Consider the following 16,677-nt stretch of genomic DNA (forward strand, 5'->3'; position numbering starts at 1 on the left):
TTAAAAATAAAATAAAATTAAAAAAAGAATAAATAAATAAAATGAGGCTCATAACTGAGCCTACTCCGTAAAAAAATAAAAAATAAAATGCATCATGCATAAATGTATCACAACAAAATATTTTTCAAATATTTTGATGGGGGATAAATAAAGTTATTAATGTCTGAACCCAGTTAATCCTCAATATCTCCCTTGTGACCCAGTGAAGGGCATAAAAGTAAAAGTTGAGTGTTTAGGTCAACAAACAGGACAAATAGGAAGTATGATTCTGATTCCCATATCCCTTTTTGTGAGTAAACCATCTTCTATTCCTTGAAAATTAAGATTATTTCCACATTCTCATGAAATACATGAAGTGAAATTTATGACCAATGAACTTCTATACCAAAAAAATGAAAGATATGCTTACTAGTTGGAGAAATTACAGCTAATTTGCAACCGTGCTTATAACCAGGATCCACTCCCATCAAGGTACGCCCTGGGACAGGGCTTGTTAAAAGGAGCTGACGAAGATTCCGTCCAAACATCATTACTGACTCCTTCTCTGCATCTGATGTTAGTTTGGCTCTTTAGAAACAGAAAAGGAGAAGAAAAAAGATAAAGTATTCAGTTTTTAGTTCATTCAAATTTTCGTCCAGAAAAAGAACACAATTTATTTTGTACAATTATTCCTCACTAGTGCATTCATTATAACAAAGTAACTTAATTGAAAAAAAAAATCACATACAAAATTGCATTGAGTCTCTTTTTGCTAATTTCAATAATACATGTACCACAAACAATTTTGTGGCATCAAACCTGCAGAGTTTGTCATACTGCCCTTCTTCTCCATCTGCTCTCCCTTATATAAGTAATCTACATGTATACAGATATTTATCTGTGTATATGATAGAGACAGAGTATATCAAGATTTGGACATTACATAGAATGTCAAATTGAAGTTTATCAGCTGATTAAAAATATAAACATATGATTAGTGATAAATTATTGAACCCAAGTAGCCTCCTCCATCAACTTAGTTTTATACCTTTCACCTAAATATCTCTCAATGCCATCTTCTCATTCTATTCCATCCCCTTTGGCGTTCTCACAGTGATGTGACATGATCACAGATACTAATATCAGTCCAGAACCATACCTCATATAAATAACTTTCCAATTTTATCCAGAGAAGCTTTTAAAAGTCAAATTTTAAAACTTTTTCTAGGATAAAAACATACATGTCTGTACTGGACTTAAGGGATTTCCCAGTGGCTCAGCAGTAAAGAATTCGCCTGCAATGCAGGAGATCCAGGTTATATCCCTGGGTCGAGAAGATCCCTTGGAGGAGGGCAAGGCAACCCACTCCAGTAGTCTTGCCTGGAGAATCCCATGGACAGAGGAGCCTGGCGGGCTACAGTCAATAGCATCGCAAACAGTCAGACACGACTGAAGCTGAAGCAACTGAGCACATTGGACTTAAGAGGCATTTGGAAACTAAGTTTTACATCATTCATCTACTTAACAAAAGTTCTTAATGTATTATCTACTGAAATTCAAAAAGAATCTATAAGAAGTATCTCTTCTCTATTAGACAAGGTTAAAAAAAAAAAGTACATACCAATGGCCACAAAAACAAAAGCAATTCAGAGCACGGGTCAGTGTTGAGATAGAATTATCTACATATCTAAAGGCATACATAGCTAACTAAAGCTAACAAACATTTGTTTTGGGGGCTTAATTCAGTTTCTTAAGGCTTTTCCCCCATTTTGCCTAATATTTCAACATCATTCTCCCTGTATTTAGCCAAGCAACATGCAAATATCATTATAAGTATTTCTAAATCTTCACTTTTTATTTATTGAGTGAGCATCTGCATTCAGTCTTACATAAGGTACTGTGATCAGTGTGAGAGATACAAAACTGAAAAAAAAAAAAACCCTGCCCTGGAGATCACTGTTGAGTGAAAGAAACAGAAAAATTCAACAGATGAGTACAATATACATGGCAGGGATGGCTAAATTAGGAGAACTTCCTAAAAGAAATGTCTTCTCAGGTGAATCAAGAAGGATAAGTAATGGTTAAGCAAACAAAGGTAGGAAGAGTGGCTGAAGAGCATAGGAGAAAATATTACAGGCAATAGAAACAGCATATATAAAAGTTCATGGCTCATTTATAGAAAAAGCAAGTAATATCACACAAAAAAGTAAAAAGAAATATCAAGACAAAGGGCTGCAGAGGAAAGGTTTTTCTAAAGAGCTTGGATTTCATTCTGGAGACAAAGAAGATCCACTGAAGGATTTTAAGTTAGAAGAGTGTGAAATAATCAGATGGGAATTTTAGGACAGAAATGTGGAACATGTATTAGGAAATTCAAGACAGAGATCATCTATGACCCTAGTACAGTTATTCAGATAAGAAACAATGATATCCTGAACTAATCACAGATGTATTTTCTCCTAGTAAAGATGGAGATAAAGAGGAGCCAAAATCAAGATACAATAAAAGACAGTATAGAAGACAACATTTGATAATACTGATAATGTAGTCTCGATGAAAGAGGTATGCGTAAAAAAAGGAAACATGGATAACTGATCATGAAGTCAGGGGAAAAAAAATGTAGAAGCAGACTATGAATCTTAGTCAACTGAGTAAAGTAGCTGCAAAATAATACAGTCTATATGATCTCTTTTAACATGCACACATGAATGGAGAAAAAGTCTGGCAAACTAAGTAGTGGAAGTACGTGCTTTTTTTTTTCCTTTGTGTTTTACTCATTCTTTCAATTTTTCTACATTTGGACAAATTTCTTTTTAATTAGAGAATTAAAGTACTTCTCTTTAAGAAACAAATCTTAAGGGGTTTTCCCTCTCAACGCTGTTAAGGTAATCACAAGTGTTTCTACCAAGTGACACATCTGTAGACAATGTCTGCAAACCAACTTATGGACTGGAATTAAGATATATTTTTTTAACTACAGGCATTTTAGAAAAAGGGAAGGGAAGTGCTCTCGCTTGCCACTGCTAAAGTCAGAGAAGAATTATACATTAAATATCCCACACCAAACTGAATATATTAAATCTCAATGAGATCATTCTACAGGCAATAAAAATACTCACATCAAACATATACAAAAATGTCAAAAGCACCACTGGATGTTATAATGCAAATAAGAAAATGATAAATATATAGCAAAAAGGGAATTAAAATTTTAGTAAGATAATTTTTTTTTCTTCATTAAGAACAAAAGCCCTTTTTAAAACATTATATCCCAGCACTCAAAAGCAAGTTATGTTACTTCACAGACTTGAAATGAGATAGGGTTCCAAAAGAAACAATATATTTAAGGGATGTCTGGGCTAAAAAGGATGAATCAAGACAATGAACGACCTTGATAAAAAGAAGTTGGACAGAAAGGAGCTATATGTCCTTTTTAAAAGTATCTGCTCACTCCCTACTCTAATGCCTCCAAAGTCAGCGGTCAGGTCCAGGAAAGGAAAAAGAGACATACACAAAGGCTGCTATAAATTCTAGTGAGGCTGAAGAGATGGCTACAATTTCTAGTTTTTGGTGACTCTTGCTAAAACCTTTAAATAAGTCAGAATAAAGAAAATCTATAGCACAAAGGAAAGAATATATGAAGGCATGGCTGGTGTCTAAAGGCTAACTACCAAGATAAAGGTTAGAGAGAGAGGTAGAAGAAAGGGTTTTCACCTCCCAACATTTCTGTCCATCTCCTCCCCTACAGATAATTCAGTACCTCACCTCTTTTGCAGTTCTTTGTAAACCTTAGTTCTTCTGCTAGTCCATTTAGATGGTCACTTTAACAGTCTCATAATATTTGCTCATCACTGCTGATGATTATTCCTCCGAACAACTCCCATTTGGAGTTTAAAACATATATATTAGCTTTCTCTCATAGTAACATATTCCTCACGCACTCTACTGATTTCCTTATGCCTTTTTTGGCTCTCTTACCTCTGAAACTGCTGCCAACTAACTTCTCTATTAACTGCTTAGTTTGTTTCTCCCAAGCCAAATCTCTCATCAATAAAACCATTTGTTTGGCTTGGTTGTCAAACTGAAATACTGGTATTGCAGAACTGGAAGGGGTATACATTAAGTGGTCAAGATTTGAAAAGTATACTGTAATTAAGAGCTATGTTTTGTGATCTATGCATGTGAATGCCTCTACAGATTGAAATCTAGGCTTAAATTTAAGACTCTGTGATTCTGACTCACTTCTCTGGCTTGGTTAATGGATCAACAAATATTTACTGCACGCTTTTATGGGCCTATTACCATACGTAAAAGTAAACAGTACACAAAGTTAAATAACACAAGATGCATACCTGAACTCTCTACAAAGGAGAGGATAAATAAGGCGTTTAAAGGAATCATCCAGTGAGTTGTATAAGATCTTCATTAACTCTGGCCTTGCAAAGCCACGTGGTCTCCACCTGTAAAAAAGAAAAGCCTATACTAACACTGATGAAACAAGAATAAGACCATAAAAGGGCTCCTGGAAGAGGAGGGGGAAGTGGAAAAGAAAAGGGGGGGAAGAAACTTTACTGAAGCCAAAGTAACATAATCTGTGAGGAGAGGCTGTGATGTCTGAAAATTATTACTATGACATCTGGGGTTCTTATTTTTAAAAACCTGGTAACCATGATCACACACAAAACTTAAGGAAGGAAAAACCTATTCTGGGGAGAGTCCCCAAGGCATTATTAATAATGGCCAAAATTGTTAAGCTATAAGAAAGTCACAAAAATTACTGAAGCGCTGCTACAGACTGAATTATGTCCCTAAAATTAGTATGTTGAAACCCTAACCACTAAGTTGGATGGAGATGTGGCTGTTGAGAGATAATTAGGTTTAGATGAGGTCATGAAGGCAGGGTCTCCATGATGGGATTAGTGCCCACATAAGAAGAAACATCAGATACCTGCCTCTCCACAATGCCAGGTGAGGACATAATGAGAAGCAAGCCAAAAAGAGGGTTCCCATCAAAATCCACGTCAGCCTGACCTTGATCTTCGACCTCCAGCTTCCAGAACTGGGAGAAAATTTCTATTGTTTAAGCCACCCAGTCTATGGTATTTTGTTATGGCAGCTGAAGCTAAGACAAGCACTGTATCCTTCTTTCACTATTTCTTAATCTCTTCCTGTGGAGAAGGCAATGGCACCCCACTCCAGTACTCTTGCCTGGAAAATCCCATGGACGGAGGAGCCTGGAAGGCTGCAGTCCATGAAGTCGCTAAGAGTCGGACACGACCGAGCGACTTCACTTTCAGTTTTCACTTTCACGCACTGGAGAAGGAAATGGCAACCCACTCCAGTGTTCTTGCCTAGAGAATCCCAGGGATGGGGGAGCCTGGTGGGCTGCCATCTATGGGGTCTCACAGAGTCGGACACGACTAAAGAGACCTAGCAACAGCAGCAGCAGCAGCAATCTCTTCCTGAGAGTTAAAATAGATTGAGTAAAGGAGAAACTCTGTTTTTTTCATTGCCTCTTGTCATTCTTGAGTAGAACTCACTCTATTCCTGAGGTTGTACTGCTCTATTAGGCAGTATATCTGCACACATACTGATAAATATAAATATCAGAGAACCCATCATTAGTAGAAATTTGAGAAAGAATAGTAAGATAAAAACACAAGCTAAAAAGGACAAACAAATTCAGCCCTACCCCTTCTGTTTTCTCTACAACTACAGCATTTCTGCCTGCATCCTTCAACGGCTCTTGAATAGAAAAATACTAATATTTTATCAATCGTTCTTAATAAACCATTAATATACACTGTCATCTCCCTTACTTATCTCAGCTAGGAAATTAACTAAATTTCAGTGAACAAATATTTAAGCATTTATAATATGATACAAGAGAGCTTCCCTGGTGGCTCTGCGATAAAGAATCCACCTGCAATGCAGGAGACCTGGGTTTGATCCCTGGCTTGGGAAGATCCCTTAGAGAAAGGAATGGCTATCCACCCCAGTATTCTTGCCTGGAAAATTCCATGGACAGAGGAGCCTGGCAGGCTACAGTCCATGGGGTCACAAACGAACACAACTGAGCGTGCATAAAGACACACACACACACACACACACACATGAAAGGCTACAGAACAACTAACTGAATCCCTTCCATAGAAGGGTATTACTTGAGTAGAATACAGTTTTGCTTCTTAATTTGAATGAATGCAATTTTATGTAGAACATATATCCTTCCTTCCATCCAAACCCTATTTCTCCCTACTGTCACCTATTCCTGATGTCATGAGAGGTAGAAGAACTAAGATGTGAATTAAGGCACAGTTATTATTTTTATATTCTGTCGCTGTTATAGGCATACCTCAGAGATACTGTCAGTTAGATAGGTTCCAGACCACCACAATAAAGTATCACAATTAAGTGAGTTGCATGACGTTTTTGATTTCCTAGAGCATATATAAGAGTAATGTTTATACTATACTGTAGTCTTTTAAGTGTGTAATACTGTTATGACGATGATTCTTCCTCTAACTCAACAGTTAAACATCTCTGAATAAATACTAAGAAGGGCAGCACTTTAATTAAAATCCCACAATACAAAAGACATGGTACATAAGATGTGTACAATGAAGCACACAGATTAAGACAGAGGTCACAAACCTCAGATTCCTACATGGGTCAAGAAAGTACTGTAAAACTGGGGCTCTGTTACAACCCAGAGGGGCAGGCAGGGGTGGGAGGTGGGAGGGAGGTTCAAGAGAGAAGGGACATAAGTATACCTATAGCTAATTCATGCTGCTGTATGGCAGAAATCAAACCAATATTGTAAAGCAATCATCCTTCAATTAAAAATAAAGAAATTAAAATTTAAAAAAAATTTTTAAAGAAAGTACTATAAACAAATGAAAAAGACCCAGGGCTTACATGTGTGTTTTTGACAGAGACATGCTTTGCTAACCCCCTTAGACAAAGAAACATACTCCACTTTGGCAAAGAAATACATTCCCCCCGATTTTGTATCTATAGATAAAGGTAGGCTCTCTCCATCTAGCTTTCATTTTCCCATATTTAAAAGAGAAATGGATATAGGGTACAGTTCCCTTTAAATCTACTACATGACAATCTACTACAGAACCACTTTAGTGTAGCATTTTCTCAAAGTGATATGACAAACATTTGGGGACAGAATGATTTACTATATGACTATCCCATGCACTGACACTAAAAGCTAATTTTAAAAAATAAAAAAGGCTAGTGGCCAGTAATTCATTCACTATTCATATGATATCTGATAAAATTTTGTCTCAATTATCCTTAATGAACAAAAGACTTCAGATATACTATACACAATATGTTTCTGTTAATTCATCTTTTTCAAAAAAGAAAAAATGCTCTTTAGAAAAGATTTGGAGAAGGCAATGGTAACCTACTCCAGTACTCTTGCCTGGAAAATCCCATGGGCGCAAGAGCCAGGCAGGCTGCAGTCCATGGGGTCACGAAGAGTCGGACACAACTGAGCGACTTCACTGTCATTTTTCACTTTCATGCATTGGAGAAGGAAATGGCAACCCACTCCACTGTTCTTGCCTGGAGAATCCCAGGGACGGGGGAGCCTGGTAGGCTGCTGTCTATAGGGTCGCACAGAGTCGGACATGACTGGAGCAATTTAGCAGCGGTAGCAGCAGCATAAAAGATTTATATGATACAGATTAAACTGAAAGTCCTTCTTCCCAGAAATAGCCATTATTAATAATTGTTACATACTTGCCAGATAGTTCCTATTTCAACACACACGTTTTATAAAAATGTAAAAAAGATACATATCTATCCATTGTTTATTTTTTAACACAACGGACATCTTTCCATATAGATCTCGATAAAGCATTTTTAAAATGAAAGAAAGAAAATTCTGTAAAAACCTGTTTTGTATGCACCACTTGCAGAACTCTTTCTTTACTCCATCAGGAATGTTAACCTTGACAGTCAGTATCTTCAAATTTTCTCCACGGTTAATTGCCAGAATCTGAGTGCAAACATATAGAGTAAAGAATGATGATCCACAAAATACATAAATGATCAATTTAATCAGTCAACACTTGTGAAACAAATTGGGTGGTTACCCAGGTTACAGTTCTATCAGTTCATTTATTTACCAAGAATGTATTCAAAAACACTCATTTTTAAATACTTTTTTCCAAAATAAAATAGAGCTACAAAGCCTATGACAGTCACAGGAAGAGACTTCAGTGATCTAAAATCTCATTTCAGATTCTACTAACTCAAAGTTTTTGATCACCTAGAGCTCCAAATTACTGTAGATGGTGACTGCAGCCATGAAATTAAAAAGACACTTGCTCCTTGGAAGAAAAGCTATGACCAACCTAGACAGCATATTAAAAAGCAGAGACATTATTTTGCCAACAAAGGTCTGTCTAGTCAAAGTCATGGTTTTTTAAGTAGTCACGGATGGATGTGAGAGTTGGACTATAAAGAAAGCTGAGTGCCAAAGAATTGATGCTTTCAAACTGTGGTGTTGGACAAGACTCTTTAGAGCCCCTTGGACTGCAAGGAGATCAAACCAGTCCATCCTAAAGGAAATCAGTCCTGAATATTCATTGGAAGGACTGATGCTGAAGCTGAAACTCCAGTACCTTGGCCACCTGATGCCAAGAACTGACTCACTGGAAGAGACCCTGATGCTGCGAAAGACTGAAAGTGGGAGGAAAAAGGGATGACAGAGGATGAGGTAGTTGGATGGCATCACCAACTCAATGGACATGAGTTTGAGTAAGCTCCGGGAGTTGGTGATGGACAGGGAAACCTGGCGTGCTGCTGCAGTCCATGGGGTCGCAACGAGTTGGACATGACTGAGCAACTGAACGGAACTGAGAGCAGAGGTTCCTTACCTCTGGGATCTACTGCCTGATGATCTGCGATAGAGCTAATGCAATAATAACAGAAATACAGTACACAATAAATAGAAGTAATAGAAACAAAGCGCACTATAAATGTAAAGGGCTTAAATCACCCTGAAACCATCCACTCCACATCCTACCCCACCCCCACACCCCAAGCCTATAGAAAAATAATCTTCCACAAAACTGGTCCCTGGTGCCAAAAAGTTTGGGGACTGTAAACTAGGCTTAAAAGGATATACTTCCTTCATTTGTTAAAAGACATCACTAAGATAAATACAAATATGCAAAACTCTAAGTGGAATATTTAACAACTACTAATCATTACCATTTATTGAGCACTTACTAATTGTCAGGTCCATCTAAGCACTAAATATGTCACCTCATTTATCTTCAAAGCCACCAGTAATGCATGTGCTATCATCTTACTTTTATATGATAATTCTTCTAAAACTAACTTGTCCAAGACCAAAAAGCCAGCAAGTAGCAAAGGAGGAATTTAAATTCACATCAAGCTGTCTCTGCTCTTAATCAGTATATTAAAAGAATAATTATTTTAAAACACATTAAAAACACTCCTCAAAAACAGCAAACAAAGCAAACCTAAAGCAAGCAGAAGGAAGAAAATAATAAACAATGGAAGGGAACTAAATAAAATACAGAATAGAGAACAACAAAAAATATCAACAAAACCAGAAGCTAGGTCTTGGAAAATATCAGCAAAATCAACAAGCCTTTCAATAGATGACCAAGGCAAAGAAGGAGACATTCCAATTATCAAAATCAGGAGTGAAAGGAGCCATTAATATGAATATTATAGAAATAAAAATAAAAGGGATAAGAGAATACTACAACTATATACCAAATTAGGTTAATCAAATGAACAAATTCCTAAAAAGACACCAACTTCCAAAACAGAACAAAAAAGAAACAGAAAATCCACAATGATCCCTAACAAGTAAAAAGATAGAATTAATAATTTTAAATTTTCCCACAAGGAAAAACCCAGGCTCCTATGGCTACACTGCTGAATTCCACTAAATATTTAAAGAAGAATCAATACCAATTCATCACAAACTCCTCGAAAAATACAATAGGAACAAAAAAAGCTTCCTGATTCTGTTTACCCTAATACCAAAACCAGACAAGAACACTGTAAGAAAAATGTAAAGACTGTTACTTCTTATGAATATAGATGCAAACATTCTCAATAAAATACTAGTAATAGTAAACCAAACTCATAAACATACTTAAAAAATTATACATGAGGCTCAAAAGGGATTAATTCCAGGAATGCAAGGTTGATTTAACATCCAAAAAGCAGCTAGCATAATACATCATTAACAATAGAATAAAAAACAAAAATTACACGGTGTATTAAAGGTTCCATCCTGGAAAATTACCCAAGAAATAAAAGGCCTCTAGATTGAAAAGAAAGAAGTAAAACTATCTCTATTTGCAGATAGTATGCTCTTGCTTACACTAAATCCTAAGAAATTCACTATAAAACTATTTGAACTAATACAGTTCAGCAAGGTTGCAGGATAATCAGTTTCTACACACTAGCGATAAACATTATGAAAATAATTTTTTTAATTCTATTTACCATACCACCAGCAAGAATAAAATACTTAGGAATAAATTTAACAAAATACGTTTAAAACTTATACTCTTGAAAACTATAAACATTTTTTTTTTTTAATTGAACCCAAATAAATGGAAAGACATCCCAGGTCCATGGACCAAAAGGCTTAATATTGCTAAATGGCAATAATCCCCAAATTAATTCATAAATTCAATATAAGCCCTATCAAATCCCAGTCGATTTTGTTGCAGAAATTGAACAAACTCCAAGATTCAAACAGAAATTAAAGGGACCCAGCATAAACAAGTCAATCTTGTTTAAAAAAAGAACAAACCTGGAGGACTGTTGCTTCTCAATTACAAACTACAGTAAACATCAGTGTGGCATTAAAGATAAACATACAGATCAACAGAATAGAACTGACAGTCCAGAAATAAATCTATACATCCACCATCAAGTGAATGTCAGTAACGGTGCTAAGACAGTTTAATGGGGAAAATAGCCTTTTCGGTAAGTGACGCTGGGACAATGGGTGGTCACATGCATAAGTATGAAGTTGGATTGTTTCCACACATCATACACAAAAATTAGCTCAAAATTGATCACACCCCTTGATATAAGACACTTAGAAGAAAATACATGAGAAAATACATAGTCTTAAGTTACATACAGCCTTAGGTAAAACACCACAAGCATAATCAACACAATAAAAAAACTACACAGATGACTTTAACAAGATTATACTCTCTAAACCTCACAGAATACTGTCAAGAAAGTGAAAAGAAAGCCCTTAGCAAAAAAATTTTTTAAAGTTTTGCAAATCGTACATCATACAAAGGACTTACACCTGAACATACAACTCATAACTCAACAGTAAAAAGACACAACCTAACTAAAAATATTCAAAAGGGCCACAGACATATTTTTCCAAAGATAATATAGTAATGTTCAATGAGTACATAAAAAGATGCTCAACATCAGTTTTTACTAGAGAAATGCAAATCAAAACCATAATGAGATATGAGTTCATAATAAAATGGCCACAATAAAAAAGACAGAGAGTAAGTACGGATTAGGATATAAAGAAACAGAATCCTCATAAACTGTTGGTGGAAAGGTAAAATAGTGTAGCCACTTTGGACAACAATATGGCAGTTCTTCAAAAGGTTAAAGAAAGATACTATATAATTCAGCAATTTCACTGCTACATAAAAAAGGAAAAGTATATATCTTTTTGAAACTTTATATAAATTTTAAAAGTATTTTCAAGTAAAATGTTAAATACAGAACAAGTTGTCAAAGTTTAAAAAACTATAGATACTTTTAAAACACTTTAAATATATTTGAGATATTTCTAAGGTAAACACTGGCAGAAATAATCACTTAAAAATAAATTTTTAATGCAAAATAAACTTTATTTGGGGCTGGACAAAACCTTCAATGTCTGCCAGCTCTCTAAAATAGTGAAAGGAACACTCAACAGTAAATAAAAGTTCTTTATCCAAAGATTTATAGATAATAAATTCATTCATGCAGAATACAATAATAGAGTAGAAGTTATTTAATCTTTATTTATTAAAATATAATACAAGGCCATTCTCACCTTTGCTCCAGAAAAGCACCTAATTCTGCTTTATTGACTATGCCAAAGCCTTTGACTGTGTGGATCACAACAAACTGTGGAAAATTCTGAAAGAGATGGGAATACCAGACCACCTGACCTGCCTCTTGAGAAACCTGTATGCAGGTCAGGAAGAAACAGTTAGAACTGGACATGGAACAGACTGGTTCCAAATCGGGAAAGGAGTACATCAAGGCTGTATATTGTCACCCTGCTTATTTAACTTATATGCAGAGTACATCATGAGAAACGCTGGACTGGAGGATTCCACTGAAGCTGGAATCAAGATTGCTGGGAGAAATATCAATAACCTCAGATACGCATATGACACTACCCTTATGACAGAAAGTAAAGAACAACTAAAGAGCCTCTTGATGAAAGTAAAAGAGGAGAGTGAAAAAGCTGGCTTAAAACTCAACATTCGGAAAACTAAGATCATGGCACCCAGTCCCATCACTTCATGGCAAATAGAGAAACAATGGAAACAGTGAGAGACTTTATTTTGGGGGCTCCAAAATCACTGCAGATGGTGACTTCAGCGATGAAATTAAAAGACACTTGCTCCTTGGAAGAAAAGCTATGATCATTCTAGACAGCATATTAAAAAGCAGAACTCAAAATGGATTAAAGACATAAATGTAACACCAGAAACTATTAAACTCTTAGAAGAGAACATAGGCAGAACACTCAATGACATAAATCAAAGCAAGATCTTCTATGACTCACCTCCTAGAGTAATGGAAATAAAAACAAAAATAAACAAGTGGGACCTAATTAAACTTGAAAGCTTTAAAAGGTGAAGACAGCCCTCAAAATGGAGAAAATAATACCAAGGGAGACAACTGATAAAGAATTAATTTCCAAAACATACAAGCAGCCTATACAATTCAATACCAAAAAAACAACCCAATCAAAAGGTGGGAAAGAGACCTCAAGAGACATTCCTCCAAAGAAGACATACAGATAGCTAACAAGCACATGAAAAGATGCTCAACATCACTCACTATCAGATAAATGCAAATCAGTAAAACCACCATATAACCTAGCAATCTCACTTCTAGGCATATACCCTAAGGAAATCAAAACTGAAAAAGATACACATACCCCAGTGTTCACTGCAGCTCTATCTACAATAGCTAGAACATGGAAGCAACCTAGATGTCCATTGTCAGAAAATGGATAAAGAAGCTGTGGTACATATATACAATGGAATACTACTCAGCCATAAAAAGGAACACATGTGAATCTGTTCTAATGAAGTGGACGAAACTAGAGCCCATTATACTTAGTGAAGTAAGTCAGAAAAAGAAATATAAATATCGTATACTGACACATATATATGGAATATGAAGAGATGGCACTGATGAATATATTTTCAGGGTGGCAATGGAGAAATGGACATAGAGAACAGACCTATGGACAAAGTGGGAGGAGAGGAGGGAGAAGGGGAGATGTATGGAGAGAGTAACACAGAAATTTACAATACCATGTGTAAAACAGAGAGCCAAAGGGAATTTTCTGTAAGACTCAGGGAACTCAAACAGGGGCTCTGTGACAGGCTGAAGGGTGGGGTGGGAAGGGAGATGGGAGGGAGATCTGGAGGGAGGGGAAACGGGTATACCTATGGTGGATTCTTGTTGATGTGTGACAGAAAACCACAAAATTCTGTAAAGCAATTATCCTTCAATTAAAAAAAAAATTTTTTTTAAAGCAGAGACATTACTTTGCCAACAAAGGTCCATATAGTCAAAGCTATGGCTTCTTCAGTAGCCATGTATTGATGTGAGAGTTGAACTATAAAAAAAAAGCTGAGTGCCGAAGAATTGATGTCTTTGAACTGTGGTGTTGGAGAAGACTCTTGCGAATCCCTTGGACTGCAAGGAGATCCAACCAGTCTATCCTAAAGGAAATCAGTCCTGAATATTCACTGAAAGGACTGATGCTGAAGCTGAAACTCCAATACTTTGGCCACCTGATGCGAAGAACTGACTAATTTGAAAAGACCCTAATGCTGGGAAAGATTGAAGGCAGGAGAAGGGGAGGACAGAGGATGAGATGGTTGCATCACCGACTCAATGGACATGAATTTGAGCAAGCTCCAGGAGTTGGTGATGGACAGGGAAGCCTGGCATGCTGCAGTCCATGGGGTTGCAAAGAGTCGGACATGACTGAGTGGCTGAACAGAATTGAAAGATATACCAGAAGTACTGTAGATGACAGCAGCACTGAATGTAAAAGTGGTACTATTAAAAAGCACAGAAAGTGAGACATCAGTGAAAGAAGCTATTATTAAAAAAGAATAGGCTGAGTTACAAATCCATGTTGTGGAAAGGAGCACACTAAGGAACCAACGTACAAAAAAAAAAAAGAAAACAAGATGCAGCAAGAAGAAATAATGTAAATTTAGTAGACAGCTACAACAGCTCTTCCCACAGTATTTGGAGAAGGAGTTCCAGCCACTGTTGTTCCTTCATCACGGTCTGTCATCATTCTCCCTTGCTGCTGTATTCTGAGATGCTATATGCTTGGCTATCTATGTGGAGGCTGAAAAGCAGAGTTCAGAGTTGGGGACATGAGGCCTTAGCATCATAGGGATGGAAAAATCATCTTTCTGAGCTGGCATATCATCACTCTAGCCTCCAAGATAACTGAAAAATTCTCAAAACACAGGGCTGTTTTTCAAAACTGACATTACCCAAAACGCTCTACTTTCTCAGGTCTTAGTATTGTCACTTAGAAACGTGTGTCAATCACAAATTTAAATGCAACAACAACTAACTCAGAATGTCACATGTGCTATGCATACTAGTTAAAATGCAGAAACCAAAATGTTTTTTGGCATTCAAAACAGAGGTATTATTCATATTTATTATTAACAGAATAAAACGATTTTTTCCAAAGTCGCAATAAAATTAAATCAAATGAAAGGAGACAACGTCTAACAGCCCAATAATTTCTGCAAATGGAATTTTAGTAGTTTAGTAACTGGTTTTGCTAAAAATTATTTTTCATTAGGCTGTATCAGTAGACAATAAGTAGGTAAGTAAAACTTCACTCTAACAATTTTTCCAATTATCAGAAGTATGCACTTTACCCCATGTGATACACTGTACACAAAAGTAAAAACAGACAACTTAGATATAACAGTGAAACACTTCAAAAGCTCAAGAGCAGGGACCATGTCACCTATATACCCTAAGAAGGAACAAATGCACAGTTAGTGTTCAAGAATGTTTGTAGCATAACTGAAGATTCTTTTTTGTTACACACACAAAAATAAAAAAAACATTTTCAAATGTATACCACCGTATAAGTTTTCAAAAATTTTAGTGATGATAATTAAACATCATTATGAAAAGTAATACATTCTAGTCTTTTTCATTCAGTTCAGTTCAGTCGTTCAGTCATGTCCGACTCTTTGCCACCCCATGAACCACAGCACGCCAGGCCTCCCTGTCCATCGTCAACTCCTGGAGTTCACTGAAACCCATGTTCACTGTGTCGGTGATGCCATCCAACCATCTCATCCTCTGCTGTCCCCTTCTCTTCCTGCCCTCAATCTTTCCCAGCATCAGGGTCTTTCCAAATAAGTCAGTTCTTCACATCAGGTAGCCAAAGTACTGGAGTTTCAGCTTCAACATCAGTCCCTCCAATGAACACCCAGGACTGATGTCCTTTAGGATGGACTGGTTGGATCTACCTACAGTCCAAGGGACTCTCAAGAGTCTTCTCCAACACCACAGTTCAAAAGCATCAATTCTTCCCAGCACTCAGCTTTCTTTACAGTGTAACTCTCACATCCATACATGACCACTGGAAAAACCATGGCCTTGACTAGATGGACCTTTGTTGACAAAGTAATGTCTCTGCTTTTTAATATGCTGTCTAGGTTGGTCATAACTTTCCTTCCAAGGAGTAAGTGTCTTTTAATTTCATGGCTGCAATCACCATCTACAGTTATTTTGGAGCCCAGAAAAATAAAGTCTGACACCGTTTCCACTGTTTCCCCATCTATTTCCCATGAAGTGATGGGACCAGATGCCATGATCTTCATTTTCTGAATGTTGAGCTTTAAGCCAACTTTTTCACTCTCTTCTTTCACTTTCATCAAGAGGCTCTTTAGTTCCTCTTCACTTTCTGCCATAAGGGTGGTGTCATCTGCATATCTGAGGTTATTGATATTTCTCCCGGCAATCTTGATTCCAGCTTGTGCTTCTTCCAGCCCAGAATTTCTCATGATGTACTCTGCATATAAGTTAAATAAGCAGGGTGACAATATACATCCTTGACATACTCCTTTTCCTATTTGGAACCATTCTGTTGTTCCATGTCCAGTTCTAACTGTTGCTTCCTGAGCTGTATACAGGTTTCTCAAGAGGCAGGTGAGGTGGTCTGCCATTCCCATCTCTTTTAGAATTTTCCACAGTTTATTGGGATCCACACAGTCAGAGGCTTTGGCATAGTCAATAAAGCAGAGATAGATGTTTTTCTGGAACTCTCTTGCTTTTTCCATGATCCAGCAGATGTTGGCAATTTGATCTCTGGTTCCTCTGCCTTTTCTAAAATCAGCTTGAACATCTGGA

General features: G+C 36.6%; 1 protein-coding gene across 4 annotated transcripts in view; it reads right to left on the reverse strand.

The window, feature by feature from the left end:
* Window positions 1-16,677, reverse strand: part of SRBD1 (S1 RNA binding domain 1) — a 243,606-nt gene that overhangs the window by 184,691 nt on the left and 42,238 nt on the right. For all 4 annotated transcript variants that reach the window (XR_009739351.1, XM_061432247.1, XM_061432246.1 and 1 more), the window contains 3 exons: window positions 7,893-7,996; window positions 4,332-4,439; window positions 410-567 (listed from right to left, as the gene is read on the reverse strand). Coding sequence is in view for 3 of the 4 variants with exons in the window: in XM_061432247.1 (XP_061288231.1) it covers window positions 410-567; window positions 4,332-4,439; window positions 7,893-7,996 (370 nt within the window). In the remaining variant the exon portion in view is untranslated. The remainder of the gene's footprint in view (window positions 1-409; window positions 568-4,331; window positions 4,440-7,892; window positions 7,997-16,677) is intronic.

The sequence above is a fragment of the Bos javanicus genome, chromosome 11 (genome assembly GCF_032452875.1).
Source record: "Bos javanicus breed banteng chromosome 11, ARS-OSU_banteng_1.0, whole genome shotgun sequence".
NCBI lineage: Eukaryota > Metazoa > Chordata > Mammalia > Artiodactyla > Bovidae > Bos > Bos javanicus.